The sequence below is a fragment of the Pantherophis guttatus genome, chromosome 16 (assembly GCF_059756535.1).
Source record: "Pantherophis guttatus breed Tessera chromosome 16, ASM5975653v1, whole genome shotgun sequence".
Lineage (NCBI taxonomy): Eukaryota > Metazoa > Chordata > Lepidosauria > Squamata > Colubridae > Pantherophis > Pantherophis guttatus.
In genome coordinates, this window is record NC_142078.1 from 20,254,796 (window position 1) to 20,276,820 (window position 22,025).

General features: G+C 49.9%; 3 protein-coding genes across 18 annotated transcripts in view; 2 read left to right on the plus strand and 1 right to left on the minus strand.

Annotated features, from left to right (window-relative positions):
* On the plus strand, window positions 1-9,471 carry LOC117676660 (cholesterol 7-desaturase nvd-like). Of its 2 annotated transcripts, XM_087879678.1 has the most exons (7): window positions 1-798; window positions 5,216-5,404; window positions 6,528-6,706; window positions 7,023-7,148; window positions 7,643-7,762; window positions 7,978-8,154; window positions 8,695-9,471. In XM_087879678.1, the coding sequence occupies exons 1-7, from the start codon at window positions 453-455 to the stop codon at window positions 8,854-8,856; spliced, it is 1,299 nt and encodes a 432-aa protein (XP_087735804.1). In that variant the 5' UTR covers window positions 1-452; the 3' UTR covers window positions 8,857-9,471. The 2 variants fall into 2 exon arrangements, with proteins under 2 accessions (XP_087735804.1, XP_087735806.1); XM_087879680.1 differs by lacking the exon at window positions 7,643-7,762 and having other exon boundaries at window positions 12-798.
* A 1-nt stretch (window position 9,472) lies between these two features.
* On the minus strand, window positions 9,473-12,159 carry POLE3 (DNA polymerase epsilon 3, accessory subunit). Its single transcript, XM_034436320.3, has 4 exons — window positions 11,788-12,159; window positions 11,579-11,664; window positions 10,692-10,810; window positions 9,473-10,034 (listed from the first exon to the last, which is right to left on the minus strand). Exons 1-4 carry the CDS (start codon window positions 11,851-11,853, stop codon window positions 9,802-9,804), a joined length of 504 nt encoding a protein of 167 aa, XP_034292211.2. The 5' UTR covers window positions 11,854-12,159; the 3' UTR covers window positions 9,473-9,801.
* The window catches only part of RGS3 (regulator of G protein signaling 3), a 66,514-nt gene continuing 55,713 nt past the window's right edge, over window positions 11,225-22,025 (plus strand). For 5 of the 15 annotated variants that reach the window (XM_087879657.1, XM_060683899.2, XM_060683902.2 and 2 more), the window contains exons 1-11: window positions 12,224-12,309; window positions 13,287-13,468; window positions 14,442-14,622; window positions 14,893-14,992; window positions 15,935-16,068; window positions 16,463-16,541; window positions 16,950-17,035; window positions 17,710-17,914; window positions 18,123-18,186; window positions 18,280-18,389; window positions 19,059-19,167. In XM_087879657.1, coding sequence (XP_087735783.1) covers window positions 13,303-13,468; window positions 14,442-14,622; window positions 14,893-14,992; window positions 15,935-16,068; window positions 16,463-16,541; window positions 16,950-17,035; window positions 17,710-17,914; window positions 18,123-18,186; window positions 18,280-18,389; window positions 19,059-19,167 — 1,234 coding nt within the window. In that variant the 5' untranslated portion in view covers window positions 12,224-12,309; window positions 13,287-13,302. Of the gene's footprint in view, window positions 11,407-12,223; window positions 12,718-13,286; window positions 13,469-14,441; window positions 14,623-14,892; window positions 14,993-15,934; window positions 16,069-16,462; window positions 16,542-16,949; window positions 17,036-17,709; window positions 17,915-18,122; window positions 18,187-18,279; window positions 18,390-19,058; window positions 19,168-22,025 lie in introns of those variants that run through there. The other 10 variants (XM_060683900.2, XM_087879659.1, XM_087879661.1 and 7 more) reach the window with 8 other exon arrangements.

The window sequence follows — 22,025 nt, forward strand, 5'->3', positions numbered from 1 at the left end:
ACCCCGCCCCCGTGGCTGGAGAGGGGCGGCTCCAACTCAGCTGCTGAGCCTTTCTCTGCAGAAATTAGGGGCGGTGAGGGGATCCCTTCGGTGACTGGCAGAAGGCAGGGCCACCTTTTCTAAGAGCGCCAGCCCTTCCCTCGACCAGAGCCTCTTGGAGCTCAGCTCGAGCCGACAAGAGGGTTTGTCGCCGATAGCCACACCGTGCGTTCCTGGCTTCGTTTGGCTGGACTGGTCGACGGAGCCCCTGCCGCGAGAGAGCCTGTGCTGCGCTCTGCTAGAGCCGCCAGTGGCAGAGAGTTCCACCGGCGCGTTTAGCCGCCGACTCCTTACGGGTAGCAGGTTCGCGCTGGAGGGACAACCGAGGAGGCCGAGCCGGGGAGACGGGCCGCCCCCACCCCGGCCGGACCTATAAGAGGCGCGAGGACGCGCTGCAGTCGGGACACTTCAGGATGCGGCTCGTCGTGCTCCTAGTGGCCATTGTAGCCGCCGCCGCTCTCCTCCTGCCGCCGCCGCCGCCCCTTTTGCTGCTGCTGCTGCTGCTGCCGCTCCTGCTGCTGGTGGCTGCGGCCGGCGGCAGCGTAACGTGGCTGCTGCTGCGACCCAAGCGACTGATTCGCTCGCTGGACCAGGTGGGCTTCCTGACTGAGCCCGGCTGGACCCGCGCGCAGAGCGCCGGCCGGATGCGCAAGAACCGACGTGCCGGCCAGCTGCTGCCCTCCTACCCCAATGGCTGGTTCCGGCTCTTGGGCTCAGCCGAGCTTGCCCGCGGGGAGGTGCGCAACGTGGCTGCGCTGGGTGAGTGGCTCTGCGCTCCGAAGGCGCTCCATGAGGAACGGCGGAGGGAGGGGGGCAGGCGAGGTCCGGACTGCGGTGGAACAAGCGCCCCTCGAGGAGGCCAAATGGCAGGGGAAACCCTTTCCCGCTCAGCTGAAACGTGGGAAGGAAGTCAGTGGGGGATAGCGGAGCAGATGCAGAACTCCCGATAGTCCGACTAGGGTAGTTCCGAGGATTGGGGAGCTACACCCCTTAATGGGAAACTCATCCGCCGGCCCCCCCCCCTTTCTTTGCCCTGTCCCCCTTCCTGCCTTGGATCGGCTTGGCTTTTTAAACAAGAGGGGGACTCCAGAAACGCGGGTAGGTCTCTAGCGGAGAGTCCCTTTGGTGTTTGAATGCCGGTCTAGAGACCGGGAGCTGGGAAAGAAGTTGGCAGGGGATGGACTGGCCACTGGGCTCTCTCCGCCCAACTTGTCCCACACAGTTATTGATGTTTTTTTGTGGAGGCGGGGGATAGAAGGCAGGGAGATTCAGTATGCTTGCCACCTAATAATACTCTTGGGAAAGAGCCAATAGGTGAACAAATCCAGCCTGAACATCTGACTGTGTGCAACAAGCCAAAATAATAATAAATTGGGCATAGCTGATGAACTGAGAAACCTCACTTGTTCCTTCCTGCAAGTAGTGTCCTGTGGATTTGGAAAAATAAATCTGATTTTCTGCTTGAGCTTTTATTTTTCAGCCTCTTGGCGGCAGCTCTTGGACTCAGAGTGCATGGCTCCCTGGGCATCAATGCTTAGGTGGTTGCGCCATTGAATGAGTGACCTAGATGGAGTTTTAAATAATAATAATAAATAACTTTATTGTCATTGTAGGTGTATACACAGTATACCCATACAACAAAATTCACTTAACACCCAAAGAGTTTCTCGTCCCCATCCTGGTTCTTCATCATCATTTTAATTGAGGGTGGCCCCCCGGTGGGGACGGAATATGCCCAATTGGGGTTGGCTCAGTACAAGGGATTATGCTGGAAGAGCTTCAGTTTACACAAGAAGGGATGCTTTCCCAAGGCCAAGTTAATAGTAACCACAGTTTGCATACGTTCATTCAAAAAGGGTTTTAAAAGGGTTATTTTAAGGGTAATGGGTTTTAAATATTTCGGGAAGCCAATTGGATTTAATTCTGTTTTAAATTATTTTAAATTTTGTATTGTATGTATTTTAATTTGGCTGTGCACCACCCTGAGTCCTTCGGGAGAAGGGCGGTATACAAATTTAAATAATAAATAAATAAATAAAATAAAATAAAAAAGTTAGATCTTTTATCTAAGATCAAACTCTGGGTAGTTCCTTATCAGCGTGTTTTGTACATGCACTTACCTAACTGGGGCTGTGTCCACAGGTGCTCCCATAAATGTGACACAAACACACTTTTTAAAAGTGCTCTCCCTTTTTGTAGTGCAGGCAGTCCAGTTATTTTGTATATTTCATAAAGGTGACCATGCCCTTCGCCTCAGGCTACAAGCAGTCCTTGGTTTACAACAGTTCATTTAGTGACCAATCAAAGTTACAACAGCACTGAAAAAAGTGACATGATTGTTTTCCATAGTTACAACCTCTGAAGCATCCCTTGGGCGCATAATCAAAATTCAGATGCTTGGCAACTGGTTCATACTTATGATCGTTGCAGTGCCCCCGGGCCATGTGATCACCTTTTGCGATCTTCTGATAAGCAAAGTCAATGGGGAAGTGAGAGTCACTTAACAATTGTAGCAAAGGAGGTCATAAAATGGGATAAAGTGTCTCGCTTAACAAAAGAAATTTTGGGCTCAATTGTGGCCGTAAGGTCCAAGGACTACCTATAAGTTATATGAGCTAAGAATTCCAAACACCCCAAATATATTTCCAAGGCTGAGGATATAGCATGTGACAGAGAAGAAGCTTCTAGATGAGGGGAGGTTGAGCCAGTTCAAGCCAGTTTAAATGTTTAATCACCTACTAATACGTCTTTAACTCGCTTTAACTTGCCCTTCAAAGAAAGGGAAAGTCTCTTTTGCCTGGGGCATGTACCTTGATGTACTTCTTCATAAAACACCTGGTTAATGCCATTCCTCTTGGCACTGGGCACTCTCAGAGATATGATAATATTTTAATTTACTTCCTTTAAATAACAGCTTATCCTACACATTAGATGAATAAGAAAGGCTAGCTATTTAATTGTTTGTTTGTTTATATCATGCCTTTGTAAATAATTCAAGGCAGCAAACATACCTAATACTCTTTCCTCCCACAGCAGCCACACCTTGAGATAGGCTGGCTGAGAGAGTGATGGGCTCATGGTCACCCAGCTGGCTTCCATGGCTAAGGCTGCAGGACTAGAACTCACGATCTCCTGGTTTCCAGCACTTGACCAAACTAGTCCTCCCTTCCCATGACACAATGCAAGCACATTTTGAAGTGTATTAAAAAAGATTCCATTCCTGCACCATGATGAATACCGTATTTTTCAGAATATAAGATGCACTGGAATATAAGACACACCTTAGTTTTTGGGGAGGAAAATAAAAGCTGATTGGCAGCTGTTCCCAGAGGTGAATTTTAGCAACAGGTTCCTTGGTTGTGAGCTCTGTGCCTTGTGTTTTTGTTTTTGCTTTTTTTTTCCTGCCTCTGACACTTCTGAAATTCCATTTCAGAAAAAACTTTCTTTCCTGCCTCTGAAACAGAGCTTCAGAAAAAAAGCCTCTGAAGCTCTGTTTGGGGCTTCTTTTCTGAAGTTTCATTTCTGAAGCTTTTTTCAGCCTCTGACACCTCCGTTTGAGAAGCTGGGCAGGGCTACATTTGGAGTATAAGACGCACCCAGATTTTCACCCTTTTTGGGGGGGGGGGAAGATGCGTCTTATATTCCGAAAAATACGGTATCTCTGGAATAGCTCAAATTTGCCTGCAGGTTTTTTCTTTTACCACACCAAACTCATCCAGAAATCTGTTATGTTTTCTGATTAATGGCTTTATGTGCTATCAGATGTACCACACAAACTACAGTACAGTTTGTGGCAGAAACCAACATTGTTCTTCTGCTGGTGTTACTAAAGATGCTTTAGAACTCAGACAAGGCCAGTTGGTAGAATTCATGTGATTCTGGAAATTAATCAGCCATATTTGCCAACAATACTTAGAATTTTTGATCCTTCACTCCCTCTGATTGGTAAAAAAGAAGAGAGAGGCGAGGGGACGGCTGACAGGTTCTCAGTGTGATTTTTCTACTCTGCCCTTGGTTCTTTTTCATATACAACTCAAGTTGGTGAATACACCAGTTCTTCTTCCCCCTCCTGTGTTGCCCACAACAGCCCTGTGAGCGGAGTTGGGCCAGGAGAGAGTGGCTGGCCCAAAGTCACCCAGCCAGCTCTCCTGCCTAAGGCAGGCCTCTCAGTGGCTTCTAGGCCAGCACCTTCACCAGGACACCAAACTGGCGTAGCAACCTCTTGTGTGTCTCTCTCTCATTCTTTCCCCCAAGGAGCAGAGCAAGAAAAGCCGGTTGGAAGCAGAAAAGAGCAAAGGGCCTCTCCACTTATTCCTGTTGTTGCATTTGGGCTGATATTGGGCCCTAGAGTAGTACCTGTTTCCTTAGGTAGGGCAACCTGGGCTAAATGTCCTGGAACTGTTGTCCTTTTCCCACTTTGTATCGGGTTGCCAGCCTCACAGACTGCCTCCGCCGCTTACTTGCTCTTGCTCTTGACAAAGAGCAAGATTCTCAGAGAGAGTCTTCAGCCAGACTCTCTCTGAGAATCTTGCTCTTTGTCAAGAGCATGGCAACTCCCCAAGCGGACCCACTGCCAGAATTTCAGAGGCTTCTGGGACTCAGTCCACACATCTAGAGGGCGATGGTTGCAGAAGAATTGCTCTGTGCGATACACCTGGCAGTCTCAACTCCTGTCTGGGCAGGGGGCATCACCAACCTTTTCTGCAGGAATTGGGACTCCCTTCTGATAAGGGAGTCATGCCATCTTATTTTTTATCTCCGTGAAGGAGTTGGGAGGTCTGTTCATGTTCCTAAACGAGTGTGAAAAGTCCATTTCTGGCCTTGCAAGACTCAGTTTCACACTCTGCAGTCAAAACTGGCCCTGGGTCAGGTGAAGAGAAGGTTCCTCTCTCCCTCCAGTCCCCCTTGAGACTCTGGAGAGCCGCTGCTTGGCTGTCTAAAGTGCCCTTCCATGCACCAGCAGCAAACGCCTTTCCAATTTGCCTGTGAGCTTCTCAGAGGAAACAGCCTCCCACCCAATGGACTACGGCACACAGGCACCTTGTAAAGGATGTGCAGGCCCATCTCAGTGGTTAGTAAAGCGGGCGTGATCCTGACTCGCCTTATGGAATAGATGCTGTGCTCTTCCTAGCAAAGAAAGAAAAGCTTACTTTTATCATTCTCTTCATATGCCCAGGGGAACAGTTTGCTGTGTTTCGAGGTTTGGATGGGGAAGTCTACGTTCTGGACGCTTACTGCCCACACCTCGGGGCCAACCTTGCAATCGGTGGCCATGTGGTGGGCAACTGCATCGAGTGTCCCTTCCACGGCTGGATTTTCTCTGGGAAGGACGGGAGCTGCGTCAAGATCCCATATGCCAAAAAAGGTGACAGGGAGGCCTTTCCTGTTTGGGCTAAGGGAAAGCCCAAGGGAGTTTAGGCCCGACTGGAGGTGACTGGCTTAGCGGCCATGGTGTTGTAACCAAGTTTCCCTGAGCATCACGGAGGGCCTTTGTCTGCTGCGGGAGGGGGGAAGGGGGGGCAGGCAGCAACCAGGTTCTCATTTTGACTCTCCAGGGGAAAAGTTGTCCAAGACCTCAGGTGAGCCCTGCCTAACAACAGGGGAACCAATGAATTTTTTTCCCTCCAAATTCCTTCCTAGAAATATAGCTTGTGACAGACCTCCAAATTTCTGGCACCCCCCACCCCCACCCCATTTGGCCTTTCTGAGTTCTCAGCAGCAGGACCGAGCTGGCCGCGGGTCCCTGGGAAGCCCTTCCTGTCATCAGGCGGTGTTCCAGCACCCCCGAGTACGGAAAACTTTCCGACCGGGCTACCCCACCTCCAAGGTGCTGAAATGCCAAGCGGAGTCGCTTCGCCGACCAGCGGGAGCTTGCTCAGAGGCTTCCTTGGGGGTCTGTGTTGAGAGCCCCCCTGAGACTCTATGCCCCAGGCAGCGTCGGTGGGAGACTCTCCCTCTTCTTCTAAACAGGAGAGCCGGGAGGCTTCCCGAGCAGGCATTTTCCCCTCCATCTCCCCATTGTCCCCCTCCCTCCTGTCGTGGGGGCGGCAACAGGGAATACATAGTTTACAGGTTAATGTTGATTACTTGGAACCGCCCCCCACCCCGCCCCCGTGGCTGGAGAGGGGCGGCTCCAACTCAGCTGCTGAGCCTTTCTCTGCAGAAATTAGGGGCGGTGAGGGGATCCCTTCGGTGACTGGCAGAAGGCAGGGCCACCTTTTCTAAGAGCGCCAGCCCTTCCCTCGACCAGAGCCTCTTGGAGCTCAGCTCGAGCCGACAAGAGGGTTTGTCGCCGATAGCCACACCGTGCGTTCCTGGCTTCGTTTGGCTGGACTGGTCGACGGAGCCTCTGCCGCGAGAGAGCCTGTGCTGCGCTCTGCTAGAGCCGCCAGTGGCAGAGATCATGGGAAAACTGACACTCCTGGGATAGCAAGTCCCTAAACTGGCCCTCCTTGTCTACTTACCTTCTCGTGCTCCATATCTTCCAGTGCCTGAATTTGCAACTACCAAAGTTTGGCCATCGTGTGAAATGAACAACATGATCATGGTGTGGTATCACTGTGATGGCACGAGCCCAGCATGGCAAGTCGCCGAGCAGGAAGAGGCATCATCGCCCAACTGGGTCTTCCGGGCTGGAACGGAGCACTTTGTCAGCGTGCACATTGAGGTAGTTTGCACCGCTGAGGGAAGGCCAGTGGCGGTGCCTTTTCAAACCGAACCCGGGTATTGGGGATTCAGGATGGGGCGGAATGGGAGAAGTGGCGGAATGCAGAGAGGCAGTTGTGGGGTTTGGAAGTTAGCTGGACTTCCGCCTTTGATGGCCTTAACATAGCAGCTGACTGGAAAGAACAGCTGGGTGCAAATGGGCCTTGTCACTTGATTCTCAGCTAGTAATGTCCATTGCTTTGCAGTCTGAGTGCCTCTCTTGGTACTTGGGGAAAGGCGTGCTTCTGCTTTGAATGTTTCTTTTCTCTCCCGGGTAGGAAATTCCAGAGAATGCTGCCGATGTAGCCCACCTTTCCTTTCTCCATAATCCCTCGGTCATAAGTGGAAATGACCTGCGCTTCACAGACAACCACCGCTGGGCATTTTTCAGGCACACCTGGGAGGTAAGGTAACCGGCAAGTGCTCCCAAATCCCTGTGGGCCAGTTTCCTCTGTGAAAGTCACGGAGGCTGCACTCCAATTTAAACGTGAAGCAACAAGGGAGGATTGGGTAAAGCTGCATACGTCCATATGTTTGGAAGGCCAACATTAAACACATGCAAAAAGCCTCAGCTACTAAGCGAAGCAGGGCAGGCACGGAGACCCCCCTTCCCTGTCCTACTGGAAGAGATTCTGCATTGCCTTCAGTTGTCAACAGAGGTCGCAGGAATGAAAAAGCTCCTCTTGGCAGCCCCCCACCCTAGACTGCTTGCAACACGTATGGCGGGGAGGAGGAGTTTATCTTGGTCTCTTTCTGGCTCCAAAGCGTCCGTTTCCTCCTGCTGGAAAGAAAGGAGGGGAGGGAATGGCCATTTGGGCTGTTTCTAAGCAGGGCCGGCGGGGGCTTTGGTGCCAAAGCAGCAGGGGCATTTCCAGTCAGTGCAGTGCTTGCTTCCCAGGCAGAGTGGCAGCCTGAGCCGGAGCCCAACGGACACTGTTCAGTCATGCTTCTGACCCACCACGTGCTGCTCTTTGGCAAGCCCATCGCCTTCCTAGATCTGCATGTTTCGGCCAGGCAGGTACGAGATCCTCTCCGTCCAGCGAGAGGGCAGTGTTTGTCCCAAGCCAAGGACTGCATCGGTTAATGTGATGCTGAATTGGTTGCCTCTCCCAAAGAGAGTGAGAAAGGCAAGGCAAGCCGTACATCATAATCACTTTTGGTTTGTTGGGTTGTTTGCTTAATCTCTGTCTGGTTTGGAGGGAAAAACGGTTTGGTTGTGTCTTCTCTGTTCAGATTGGTCCTGGGTTGGTTATGATGGCCCTGAGTCAGGCGTTCCTGGGCAAGGGGCTGATCATTCAGACCGTCACCCCTCTAGAGCCACTTTTGCAGCACGTCGTCCACCAGATCTACTTCCCACGCAACGTACCCTCCTTCATTGCCAAGCTGATCCTATGGGCCGAGCAGGTCCAGGTGAGAGGAGGTGCAGGTGGTAGTCCTGGGGGCGAACTCAGTCTGTGGGACCTCCTGGCCCTTCAGGGCTGAGTGAAGGACGGGGGGGTGAGTGGGAAGGGGTGCTGACAAGGGTCTAGGTAACTGCATCCCAGAAATTCTTGAGCTTCCAACCTCCCTTTGCAGAGCAGAGACCAAACACATCCATGTTACTAGGGCTGCATTTTAGAGTAGAAATGTAGACTGAATTGTTTGCAGAACGTGGAAGTGCCCCCCCCGCCCCAAGTTGTTGCAGATACCTTGTGAGACTGAGGCACTGCCTGCTTAACTCAGTAAATAAAATGGGTGAAATGGCTTAAAAAAGCAACAGCAAATTTGCAGCCTCTGTGGTGACACATTGAAGCCACCCACTCCTTGCCCGAGGATTGAACATAAACACAGCGGGTATCTTACTTTTTTTTTTTTTTGGATTTTCTTATATTGTTTCATGCATTTAAGCTGAGGGTTTTGTTCTTTTGCTACCTCCTGATCATTTGTCTTCCACTATTCCTCCTGAACCAGTTTGAGCGGGACGTTATGATCTGGAATAACAAGAGGTTCCTCTCCAAGCCGCTGCTGGTGAAGGAAGATGCCGCCATCCTGAGGCACCGGCGCTGGTTCTCCCAGTTCTACAGCCAGAACAGCCAGAAACTCAGTGCCCAGAAGGGACAGCTGGATTGGTGATGGCCCCACTAGTCTTAGGGACACCCAATACTACTACTTCCACTGGCAGAGCCCACAAACTCTTGTGTGTGGGAGGGAGGGGTGAATCTTACTTTTGGGAGCCAAGGAGGTTCCTGGGCCAGAGGAGAGATGGATGTGAATTTGGCTCATGGAATTCTCCAGAATCAAATGGCGACGATCTGCAGAAGCATTTGGAATGGTGTCCCCCCCCCCCCAAGACCCCAGCAACTGTTTTTTGCTGGTTCTCAAGATGGCAATGGGCTTTTTGACTTTTTTGCCTCTTGACAACATTGCGGATATAAATTGTGCCTCAGGCCTTGCTTTTTAGCTGCAAGTGCGTTTTCTAGCTTAAGGATATTTTGCTCCACAATTGGGAGTGGAGACTAGAAATGCAACCCCAGCAGGAAGGACAGACTGAAGAGATTTGCCGATGGGAGGAAACATCCAGAAGTCATCAAGGCAAGATTTTCTAACCTCTTGTCCTTTTTGTTGCACGAATGGAACAGGAGCAATCCAGAACAACTCTTCTTTCACTGCCCATTTTGTTACAGAACGAAATAGGCAGAAATAAAATTCCTCCTGCTCAGCAGAGCATAAATCAGTCAAGAGTGAAAAGTTTTGCAAATACGACTTTTAATTAAACTCCGTTCAATAAGCACTGAAGAAAACACATTGAGGGTGTGGAGAAAGTCTTTTTAAGCCAAAATCAGAGCATCCCCAGCACCACAAGGAAAGATAAGTGGTGCCCCTTTCAAGCAGCGTTCGCATGCCCAGAAAGAAGCCCCAGATGCCACGTAAGTCATTATTTCCAACTGGGGGGAGAAGGCAAGAAGGAGTTTCCCTGAGGTGCCCCCAGAACCCGCAGAGCCATTTTCAGCACAAAAGGAGACGGTTGTGTTTCCTTCCACTGGCTTTCTCCCCTCACTGCCCCCCCCCCACTACAACTCAGCTCTCCCCTTCTTCCTCTTCATTTGGCTGCTGCTCTTCCACCTCCTCCTCCTCATTTTGCTGCTGCGCTTCCTCCTCCTCCTCCTCGTCCTCCATCATCCTCTCTCCCTCCTCCTCATTTTCTTCTTCTTCCCGATTCTTGTCAGGGTCCTCAGCATCTTCCTTCTTCTCTCTGTCTTTTTTCTTGAGTTCTGACACTCCCTTTTTGCCCTTCTGCTCATTCCTGTAAGCTAGAAGATCAACACCAAGACACACAGCGTTAAACCAACCGTCCTATGCCAAAAGCAGGAGACTGACGGTGCTGTGCCTGCTGCTCAGTATGCCACTGAGTCAAAGTGATGCAAAGAAGAGCACAGCATGAGAGCCATTCTTAGGGGATGGGGCAAAAATATTATGCCTTGCTGCAGCTTCTGTGGAGGTGTGGCTCTGCGGAGCTCACCACTATCCCTGAAGAACTATGAGTGGATCCCTTGTGGGGAAAATCAGTCTAAAGAGCAAGTCATTCAGTGCTGAATCCTTTATTTCTAACCCATTTCACAACAATCATTTTCTTAAGGGAAAATAGCGTATCTCAAAACGGTGGTGTCAGTATTCCAGCAATAAAGCTGCCGGGATGCGGCAGCAAACTTTCGAGTGGGATAATTGCGGCAGGAAAAGTTTAATCTGGTTCTTTGCTTTTGATACCAAGTCATATATTGGTATTACCTTTCCTAATTTTGTTTCAGTTGAATGAATTTTTAAAGAAAAAATGGCAAGTGTGTTTGGAATGTTGCACTGGCCTTTGGCAAACAACTAAAGTTTTAGTTTTAAAAGAAGCCAATGAAGGGAAGGGAGGAGAGGACTGAAGGCTGAAGGGAGCACATCAAAAGGCAACCAGGTGCACTTACCTTCCAAGGATTCCTTTAGGGGCCCAACGAATCGCTGGAATTCCATCTCTTCCATAGCAGAAATAACATCTCCGGCATTCAGTGTCTTTCTCTTCCCCTTCCTTGCAAAGTTATTGGCACTAATTTAAAAAGGTAAAAGCAAACGAACATCCCCCATTATACGTGAAAGTTTTCCATTTATGTTTTGGTAAACTAGATCGGGGTCTGCAACCTTAAGCACTCAGTCATTTGGACCGGTTTCCCACAGAAAAGAAAACACCAGGAGCCACCAAACCTGGGTGGGCGTGGCCAACTCGATGTCACTCACTTTCACCAGTCACATGACCACCCCTAGCCACGCCTACCCAGCTGGTCATTAGGACAGAGAACCAGTTGTTAAAAAACACCAGGACCCACAAAATCCTTTTGACATGCCTCCCTCTGTCTCCCCTCCCTCCCTCTGTATCTCTCTGCCTCTGCCCTGGCCGCTTCTCCGCCCCACCCCCCACCCTTACCTTCTCAGGCCAGGAGAGGAGTGACGGGGAGGGGAGGGCGAGGGGCGGGGCCAGCCAGTGGTGGGAGCCACAGCAGAGGGCCCAAAGAGCCGCATGTGGCTCCGGAGCCGCAGGTTGCTGACCCCTGAACCAGGTGAAGGGAAATCAGACAAGCCGAGCTTGGCAGATCCCAGAGTTTCAGCCTATCCATTTCGATGATCGTCTCTGCACAAAACAGACAGGTGACCAACATCCACTTTTTGCGAAGAAGCGATCCCCTTAAAGCTAAAGCGGCACTTTCCTCCCTCTCGCCGCACAACAAGCACGCGCGACGGTTCTCCCCCGGGAGGAGGGAGGCGGGCGAGGGGAGCCCCGAGGACTCCGAGAGGAGAGCCGGTGCGGCCGCCGACTCACCACGAGGTGGCGTAGAGGACGAAGACGCTGGCCGCCCGGGAGATGGCACTCCGCGCTTCCTTCGAGACGTTCACTCCGTCGGGGAGCTGAGGGGCGAGAAGCGGGTCGGCTGAAAGGCGCTGCGCCGGGGGAAGCGCGTCGGCCCAGCCCGGAATCCCCCCCACCGGCCTCAGGGCCGGGCAGAGGGAAGGAGCCCCGCGCGCGCTCACCGCCTCCTTGATGATCCGCGTGATGACCGCGTTGGGCAGGTTCAGGTCCTCCGGCCGCTCAGCCATCCTGGAGGGAGGGAGGGAGGGAGGGAAGCCTCCGCCCCGCAGCGCCGGTGGCCTGGCTGCCCCCGCCCTGCCGCCCCCGAAGGCAGCTCCGCCCGGGAAGAGGCGCGGGGGGCGATCACCGCCGGGGAGCTCGAAAGGCGCGCGGAGCCAGAGCAGTGGTCGGCGCCCCCCTCGCCCAGCATGCACCGCGCCCGCCGGACACGCCCCAAGGGAAGCCTTCCGGAGGGAGGGAGGGAGGGAGGAGCCATTTGCGGGGCTGGCTTGGCTTCCGCGGCCCCCACAATGGCTTTGCAGGAGGAAAGGAACCGGATGGGCGGGGCCATTTGCGGGGCCATCGAAGCGCTCGGCGTCGCTCTCTCCGCCCATATCCGGTACCCGCCTTCCGGCGCGGTGCACCCAGGGAAATGAGGGCAGCTTCTCGTTGCCTAGCGACGGCGCCTACTTTACCTCAGGCAGGTGGGATGGCGGAGCGCCCCTTCTCCGCGGGCGGGAGGGCGTCGCGGAAAGGGGCCCCTTCGCCAGCCCGACCCGGGCTTCTCGGCGGAGGGTCGGCGCGGAGGGCGGGCCGGCCTAGCCGAGGCCTCACGCCGGGAGAGGGGCCGCTTTGACTGTTTCGGAGGGTGTCCGGACGTGGCCTGGTTCAGGAGAAGCGCCGGAGCGGGCTAGGCGTTTCCCCCAGGCCTCCTCGAACTCCGTATTTTCTTCAGTCGAGTCCCGAGCTCGGAAACCTCCCTGCGGTTTCTTGGCCACGTTTTTCGGAATTAGTTGCCATTGCCGCCTTCCTGAGGCTGAGAGAGACTTGGCTGGCCCAAGATCCCCAGGCTGGCTTTGTCCCCGAGGCGAAAGAATAAGTCAGTCCTCCCGGTTTGTAGTCTGAAGCTTTCACCACGACTGGTCCTCCACTGGGACCATGGGCATAACAGTAATAATTATGATAATTGGCATTTATAAAGGATGCTGCTTCCAAAAAGCTAAAGTGGAAGGGGATTTAACAGATTAACAGAGTTGGAAGGGACCTTGCAGATCATCTAGCCCAACCCCCTGCCCAAGCAGGAGACCCTACACCTGCCTCTACCTAGTTTTACACCCACAGACGTGTGAGGTCAGGCTCTGAGAAGCTTCCTCCTCTCTTTGTATCCTGGTGCTGCCCTTCCCATCACAGGTTAAAAAGGCAACTCACCACAAGAGTCACCCAAGAGGTCCAAACATAACCCCCCTTTTTGCTGCCTCGCAGAAAGAGATAGTCCCTGAGCATCCCCAAAGCACAAAATGAACTTTGTGAGGAGTCGGCCTCAACACTGGATTATATTCAGAAGGGAAGACCAACTATGGTGGTTTTCAGAAGGATGGGGGAATTTCTGAACACTAATCTCGTAATCCACCACTTTGGAGCAGTTGTTTCACTTTGTTTTCTTCCTTGCATCACCTTGCAGAAAGTTGCTGACAGCAATGGGTACAATCAATATCGGTGGTCAGTGGGATGAAACCATTTGCAATATGATCGCTTGTCAGCATCCACCCTGCTGGGAGTCTATGCGGAGAATTGAAAGTGGGCATCCTCACATTTTTCTGAAGAACGTAGTCATACCTGGAAGAGATATCCCAGCATCTGAAGGTAAGAAGCGCTCTGTAGAAATTAGATGCCAGGCCACTTAAACTGACTGGTAGGCAGTTGTTGTCAACTTGCAAAGCTTTCAAGTTGCCATGACCAGGAGGGAGGGAGAACTGAAGTGAATTCCATACATTTTTTTGATCCCAGTCAGAAGGAGGGTGTTAGGTTTCACAGCCAGCCAAAGTGGTTAATTGGAGAATGTGATTTATGACATGGCCAGGGGGGAGGCGAGAGACAGGGTCATAGGGGAATGTAAATCTACGTGGGGTCAGTCCTGACTGCATCCAGGTATTGCCGGAATGGTGCTCCAAATAAATCACTATATTTCCTTTGAAGTTTGGATCATGGCTCATGAATTAATTAGGGCATCTTTCGGAAACTTGACAGTTGTTTCCGTTCCTGGCCATGGAGTAAGAAAGAGCTATATAAAAGGAGGACTGGAGTAAGCAAAAATGTACCTGTGGGTGATGTGGCTGGCATTTTTTCCACAGGTCCAGCAATACACTTAGGCAAATTTGTTTGAATAACCTGCTTGGAACTTGCTGACAAGCTGTGGGATCATTGTTATTCTCGTAAATCTATCTCTGGCCATAGTAGTGAACTAGGTTTCATAGCCGGTGCTGACTAAAAACCATTCCAAAAAGTTTTAATTTAAGCAAGCAGATTATTAACAGATATTAATTTTCATTTGGGTAGTGGTCAATCTGTATTTCAAACATTTTGGGCAGTTTTTTTTAAGATGGATACTCATAAGAGAAAATGTGTTCTTAACATCATCTTTTAATATACTTTAAGATATGTGACTGGAAAAAATTAAGAATGAAATGGAAATCTCTTTCCTCTAATATTATATCAATAAGCAAATATGGTGTTGGATTCATTGTTGTTATGCTGACAGTAGATGTGCATGAAAGAAAACCCCCATTTTTTTATATATATATATCTCAAAGTTTTCTTTGCTTTCTCCTTGTTTCAGACAAACTGCCAACCCTGAAGATTGTTGACCTTCCCCTCCATTATCCTCGGAGAGAACGGGTTAAATGTGTGGGAGGTTTTGATTCCAGCTCCAAGACAATTTCCAGGAGCAAAGGAGCTAGAAATTGCTTTTCAAATTGTATTCTGAATGATGATTGGATACCCCCCATATCAGTATTGAGGTCAGCAAATTTGGATTTCCTCTACATGTCTGTGTCTGTGTCTGTGGGATGATAGGCATAGAGCAGCATTCTGTAAGAAAGCCTCCTCCCCCCCCCCCCCCCCCCCCGCCTATGCAAGATTTTCTTTCACAGCACCCATCTAGTCAATGGAACAGGACAGGCTGTTTCTGCACATGTCTGCAACTATGCAGAAGCAAGGCAGAATTCTTGTACAGGCTCTGTGCCTTCTGCATGGCCTCCATTGTGTGCCTCCCTCTGTGTGCATTTCAGTTCAGAAAGGAATCCTTTCCCAGGTCTGAATTCCAGAATGGAATCTCAGTCTCTCCACTTCCCACCAATAAGTTTCACCTCCTTGAAGCAACCTGAGAAGGTGAGTGAATTCAATGGATTGTTTGGAAGGGGGAAGCAAGGGGAGGAATATGTAGAAGTGTTTTCTTGGGCCTTGAAGGAGGCTCCACCCAGACTATATTCAATGCCCAACTGCTTCAAGTTTCTTGTATTCTGTGTTCAGTAATGTGGCTAAAGGCTCTATGTCCTGCAATGAAATTAGAGGAAACTCTGCCAATTGTGGCCCCTCAGTGAGTCCTGTTCATTGAGGTGAGGGTTGATATCAATAGAACCATCCCATAGTGCTTTATAGCACTCTCTGGGCAATTTACAATGTCAGCCTATTTCTCCCAACCACCTGGGTCCTCATTTTACTGACCTCAGAAGGATGGAAGGTGGATTCAACCTTGAGCCCCGTCAGGATTAAACTCCAGGCTGTGTGCAGGGTTTGCCTGCATTATTGCGTTTTGATACACATTTTGCCCTTCTGCATTCTTGATTGGGGCTTCTGCAACTGGGCGGGATTCACTTAATAACAACAGCTGGAACTGCCACACAACTGTTATTTTAGGTTGGCACAGCCACGTGATGATGTGCTTTACGACTACATCATTTAGAGGTGGAGTTGCCAGTCCCAGTTATTGTAATTGAGCAAGGAATACATGTTGCAAAGAAAGGTTTTCCTCATGAGTTTATAGCTGTGTGTAATGAAGAGCTTATTGTCTCAGAAATCTTCTAAATAATGAAACAAAGTAGACGAGTAGTAAAACCTCATTTTCACTGTTGAGAAACAGTCTCTTGAGGCACTCAGCTAGCCAGTTAGCCCAGAGAGCAACCAAGGCAGAATATCCTGGATGCCTTCTGGAACTACAGCTGAACTTGAACTGTTAACCCTTGAACAATCCAGCATTTGTTCCTGTTGTGGTCTTCAGCTCTTCTTTTGCCAAGTAGTAAAGAGTCGTTCCTTTTCGCATGGACGTGTTAGATGCAGGCGACAGACCTCGCCAAATTTGGGGTGCAAAGACTGGGTTCCCAGGCAGCCTGTGGAAGCACGGTTATCCGGTGGGTTCCAGACATGCGACCCAGATTCCTACAGACTGAGAATCCTAACAGGAGAGAGTAAGTGATGCCATAAATGTAATTTGGTAGTCTTGCATTTGGGGATGGATGTGAACAACGGCTCTGCTCTGCAGGATTTCCCTCTGCTTGCTCGTCTTGGCCACTGCATATCTGATTCATTCTGTAATGTAAAACATTTTGTAATGTAATTTTGTATTTGGGGAGACCTGTGTTCTTACGGGAAAGAGAGGTGCTTGCAAGTGAAGGGCCGAACCTTCACATGGGAGCTTTAATTAAGGCAGCCTAGTAACTTTTCTGCTCCTCTTTGCCTCCCACTTCTCTCTAAGGAGGAAGAGAGGTTGTTTTTTGTTCAGTATTGCAATACTTCTCTTTTAAACTGGTGTAGGATCGCTGTATAAGAAATCAAGTGGGTCTTCTTTTTTTTTTTTCTTAGAAAGGCGCCTCCACAAGGAATATGTGTGAAGGACCTTGCTTTGGAAAGTCTCCTCTCTCTCAAGGATCATCAAGGGACTGTGAGTTGCACCTGCGGTGTGTGTGTGCGCGCTTTTTGTTTGCTTGATTGACTGGTCCTCGCCCATTATTTTACCCCTTGCCTGAAGGAGAGGAATCTAGCAGGTGAGGACTTTCCTGGTCTGGACTGAAGCTTGGAAGCTTTTTGGGACTGCTGGTAAAGGCAGAGATTGGGGCTTCCGGAGGTATAGGGAAGAGGTCCTCCTTCCAGAAGCGCCTTGACAAAGGAGATTTGAAAACCCTGAGTAGAATGGCAGAATCTCAGTTGATTCCTTGATACCAGGATCTTCTGACTCGAGGGCGATTGATTTGGGCATTGGGGGAGGTACATGCAGAGCTCTGGATGGGATTCAGGTGTGCTTGGGATATTTTTTTTTTTGCTTTTGTATTTGAGTGATCTCTTTTTGCAGAAAAGAAAAAAGTCAAATAGAGTTCCTACAGGGGGTCAGCCCTACTTTCGTCATCTAAGGCGGAATCAAAAGTCTAACCAATCAAGGTCAGTTCTAAAAAGCAACCTTTATTTTTTTAAAAACTATTTAATACCAGTGCAAAAAGTTCGGTGTTGTGATTCAGGTACTGGCATGAAACCAGGAGATGATGAGGTCTAGTCCCTCCTTAGGCATGAAAGCTGGCTGGGTGGCTTTGGACCAGCCTCTCTCTCTTAGTTACAGTACAGTACTACATCTCATTTTTAAACAACTAATTAAATTGTTATCACATGAAATCATGGTACAGTCTTTCCATTATGTTGATAACCAGTTTAAAGGAAGAAATGTATTACTTTAATAAAAATAGTATTAAAAATAAGAGTCATACTTATCTGAATATGAAAAAAAGCATATATAACAGGATAAAAAACTGAGTATAAAAAAAAAGAGGAAGGTTTCCCTTTTGAAGGTTTAAATTAAACATTTTAAAATGCTACTTTTGACGGGACACCCAAGCGCTAATCCTTTTATCCAACAAGAATTCTAGTTAGATTGAGGAAGTGGCCTAAGGCGGCATCTCTTGTAGAAAATGGACTGTGCCCTTTCCATCTTGCTCCAAACTCTAAGAGAAAGTCAGGTGCATCTTTGGTCCATGGAGAAAAAAACGACCTGTGTTCCTGTTAACTGGGTTTTTCTGGGAACATTTGGGAAGGAGGGGAGCTGAGATTGTACTCTGCTGTAGTTCTTTAGGCCAACAAAGGAACACGGATGACAGCCTCCTCAGGACAAGGAAACACCCAGTGCCCGCTCTGCATCTGTTGCTACAAAATGAGGAAAGTGTGACTCAGGAGAGCAAAAGAGGAAGGGAGCTGCTGGAGACCAAGGAAAAATTGGCAGACCCCTTTATTGTGCAGAAGGCGCCCAGTTTTGACCGATCTGAAGCTAAGGTGAGCAAGACCCAAGCTGTGCGGTAGCAATTGTGTACTTGCTTTGTTTGGGGGCTGCGAATCACTCAGAGTCAATTGGTGAAATACTGGAGAGGTAGAATTAAAGAGACAGGAGGCAAACCCTTCTGACTTGTTCTCCTGGGATTTTTCCCACTGGCCTTTGCTGCAGTCTCTCCCTCCTTCCCTTTCCACCCCCTCTTTTCTTTAGATCCCCATGAAAGACAAAGATTCAGGAAGAAGCCTAGGCCGCCAGCCCAAGATCGTCTCAGGAGGTTTGCCTGTTTCCATTCTAACCTTAGAACTATCTGAATGTAACTAGAAGACTTCCCAGCCAGGACTGACTCGCTTCTTCTGTCCGGCCACAGGCTCACTGGTCCTGAGACACCTGATGGTAGAGCAGCTGGGGGATGCTAGTAACCATCAAGACAAGAAAGGAGGGGGCCTCCTTGAGCACAGCCAGGTGTTCCCAGAATCTGTAAGTGCCTCTGACCCTCCAGTGCAGAGTCACTAATTCCCCCCTCCTGCCCCTCGCATCCCCAGGTGTGGCTCCTGGATCCTTGACTGAGTGGGACAAGGAAGACCTAGGCAGAGGCTGAGGGTAGCATGGTTCTGGGGCTTTTGGAGGAGGATAGCAGAGGGAGAGGGTAGCATGGCTCTGGGGCTTTTGGAGTTGCTGGGTGCAGCAAGGGTTGGTTGCCTGAAGCCCCGTGAACAGGCGATGGGGTCTGCCATGGAGACGAGCGGTGATCTCCACCTCAGTGATGGCTGATTGTGCCAGGATTGAGCCCCACAGTGGCAGGGATGAAAGTGCTGCAATAAAGGGAAGCGGGGGGTAGGGGTGAGGGTGGAGGGCAGTCTGGAAGGAATCCCTCTCCCTCCCGTTCTCTCAGCATGGGCATCTTCCCTGTGGAAGTAGCCAGTCCTGGCCCAGGGGGATTTAGGGGGTCTTGCCTGGCCAGAAAAAGATGGGCAGATCTTTCTCCTTCTCTTGCTTTCCACATGAAAAGAGGCAGGAAACTGGTTTGTTGAGCTGTTTCTCTTGATTTTTTTAATTCTTTTTTGTTGTTTTTGGTGCCTCCCCCCCCCCCCCCCAAAAAAAAAAAAAAAAATCGCCTGTCTGTTTTTGTGGGTGTTTTTCCTCCAGGCTGCAGGGAATTGCAAGCTGCAGGCGTGTCCAAGAATGTTTGCTAGGAGAAAATCTTGTGTGAAATTTATGGAATATAAGAGCAATATGGCAAGGCTGGGCATGGAGGGTGAGTGCAGTGGACTTTTATTCTAGGGGTCTGCCTTATGATGTAGTTGAAGCCTAAGGAACTGAGGCGAGGGAAGGTTCAGCATTTACCTTTCTGTCAGCTCCCCCTTACTCGCCCCCAGCAGAAGCCCCGATGCTGCCCTCCTTGCCCATTCCCATCTGCCACCCCACCCCCACCCCCACCCTTGGGCCAGCAAGCACTCCTGCCAGCTTGTTGGTGGGAGTGTCCCGCATGTTCTCCTCGACAAGGAAGGAGGTAAAGCACCCTGGAAGCAAGAGGGATGCTGTGCTGGTCTTGAGAGTAGCCAGAAAGGAATGGCGGAACGGTTGCAGGAGGTCATGTTCCCTTTGATTCGGGAGGAGAAGGGGAAGCCTTGGAGGCCGCAGGAGGAGGGAAGGCCTGTTCCTTTAGCGCCGTCATACTCGTCTCTGTTTCCCGTGGAATAGCAGTGGAGCCAAATAACTTACAAAATTTCTCTGTTTGGTGTATGAAGACTATCAGGAGAAAAGGCCGTTGCTGGGAAGGGCCTTCACTTGGTGTTTTCCATTTGACTTGGTGAAAAGGTAGCCCTGGAGCCGGCATGGAGACTGTTTCATATACTAAGTAACCACAGTAAAAATGGCCTGATAACTTCTAAATGGACAGAATAAATGCCCCAAATGGTGACCAGGTGCAGTAGAGAGAGGGAGCCATTGACACCAAGGGTTTAAAAGGCAGCGAGGCTTTTCTGTCCCTGAGTCGATTAGTCTCGGGGGGGCCGTGAGATGCGCAGGGAGCTGTCCTTGTTTCAAGCTGCCCTTCTCTACCTTGAGTTGTCTGGCTTCACACCAGAGGTTTGCAGTAAGTTCTGGCCTGCAGAGGCTTCTTATTCAAGGAAAGGCTTACTTGACAATAGACTCTCAGAGGTAAGTTGGCTAGATTGGCTTCTTTATTGCAGACAAAAAGGAAGTCATACACAGCCAGTAGGGCAAAGAAGCAGAACCTTTATCTAGGTGATTTCCTCTCGCCTCTCTGAATGAAGGTATTTTCTCAGGTGGCAGTAGTCATGGGGTCCCTTTGGTAAACCTCTGTCCTTACATTGCCCAATTTTGGCTTGATTTTACTCAGGCTGCGATCCCTTTGCTTCCTGCCTACCGAAAGCCAAGTTCAGGTACAGGCAGTATTGCGAGCATCTGGCAAGCTGGAAGGAGGCCACCCCGGCTGAGAGGGATGCTTCAGACATCAGCAGGGAGGCTTGGCCCGAAGAAGACTCTCAGGAAGCACCCAAGACCTTTGCTCCGCTGCAGCCCCCAGGGCCCCCTCCCCCTCCTCCCTCCCCCTCCCTCTTTGAGAACAGCCCTAATTCACCCCTTGGCTTCTCTTGAATCCAAAAGGGACAAGGAGGGAGGGAGGGGGTGACCAGGTGGGTAATCAGGAGCCAACTCCAAGGATGGTTACTTCTATTTTTAAAAAAGTGTGTGTGGGGGGGGCACACTCTTGAACTTACAACCATTAAAATTCCTGCTTCCCCACTTTGTGCCTCTCTGAGCCTTGTCTCCCAAAAACAACTTTTTGTAATAACCCAAAGGTGGGACACTGCACAGCCAGAAAGACAACACGAGCGGTCAGCGGGCATATGCAGCGCTTGAGTTAAGGTGGTCTCAAAGACAACTCAGGGTTATGTTTTAAAAAGGAAGATAATTCAAAGGGCCAAGGCCGTTCTGTTTGTTAGAGGACAGCTAAAGGAGCAGATGGGGATGTGAAAAGGGAAAGGGCTTAGCGGTTCTGTGTAAACATGCGCTCCTGCAAGACTGGATTCCCTCTCCACACCCCTCTTCCTGAGCACAGAGGCCGCCTCACAAGCGAGTCTGGAAGGCCCTTTGTGGGTCTTCCCAGCCTGCTTCTGAGTCACACAAAAGTCCGGGAAGAAAGACTCAGCTGTGAAAATGAGCAGAATCCGGTGGCCTTCAGCTCCAGTGGGCCTTTCTGAAGCCAGTCAGAGGTGGCCGTCGTTCATTTCTTTCCCGTTCTGTGAGCAGCAAGGTACTTTTGCAAGGGAATTGGAAGAGGAAAGGTGGTTTCTGAAATAATTAGTTTATTTTGAAATGAATAAGTCTTGGAAACAAATATTCAGGGCTCCCTAAGTTTTGGATTCATAATCTAAATAATGTAGTGTCCTTTATAAATAGGATTTCTTGGGAGAAAATAAAGCATGGTGATTCTGCCTCTTGGCTCTCTTCCCCCAAATACATTGGCCTCGTGCGTAAAAGGCAGCACCCTGACTCTTGTCTGGGCTTCTCAACAACCTTGCTGAGTGAAAGAACCTTCAGATATGAATTCCTATTTCTCAGTAGTTCTCTGCTTTGGGTTACCTATTGTAAATAAAACACAGGTTGGTTCCTCTTTCTTCATTTTCTTTCTTGGTTCATTATTGTGGTTCAGAGGCCTAGATAAATTTAGACCATTCTATTTGTCATTGGTTATATCTAAAGAAGTTCTTGCAGTCAAGAAATTAAAAGACACTTGCTCCTGGCAAGGAAAGCTATGGCAAATCTAGACAGCATACTAAAAAGCAGAGACGTCACCCTGCCAACAAAAGTGTGATAGTCAAGGCAATGGTTTTCCCAGTTGCCGTGTCTGGCTGTGAAAGTTGGACCGTAAGAAAGACTGAGCAGCAAAGAATTGAGGCCTTTGAACTCTGGTGCTGGAGAAGACTCCCGTGAGTCCCTTGGACTGCAAGGCGATCCAACCGGTCAGTCCTAGAGGAGATCAACCCTGACTGCTCTTGAGAAGGCCAGATCCTGAAGAGGAAACTCAAATACTTTGGCCACTTAATGAGAAGGAAGGACTCCCTGGAGAAGAGCCTAATGCTGGGAACG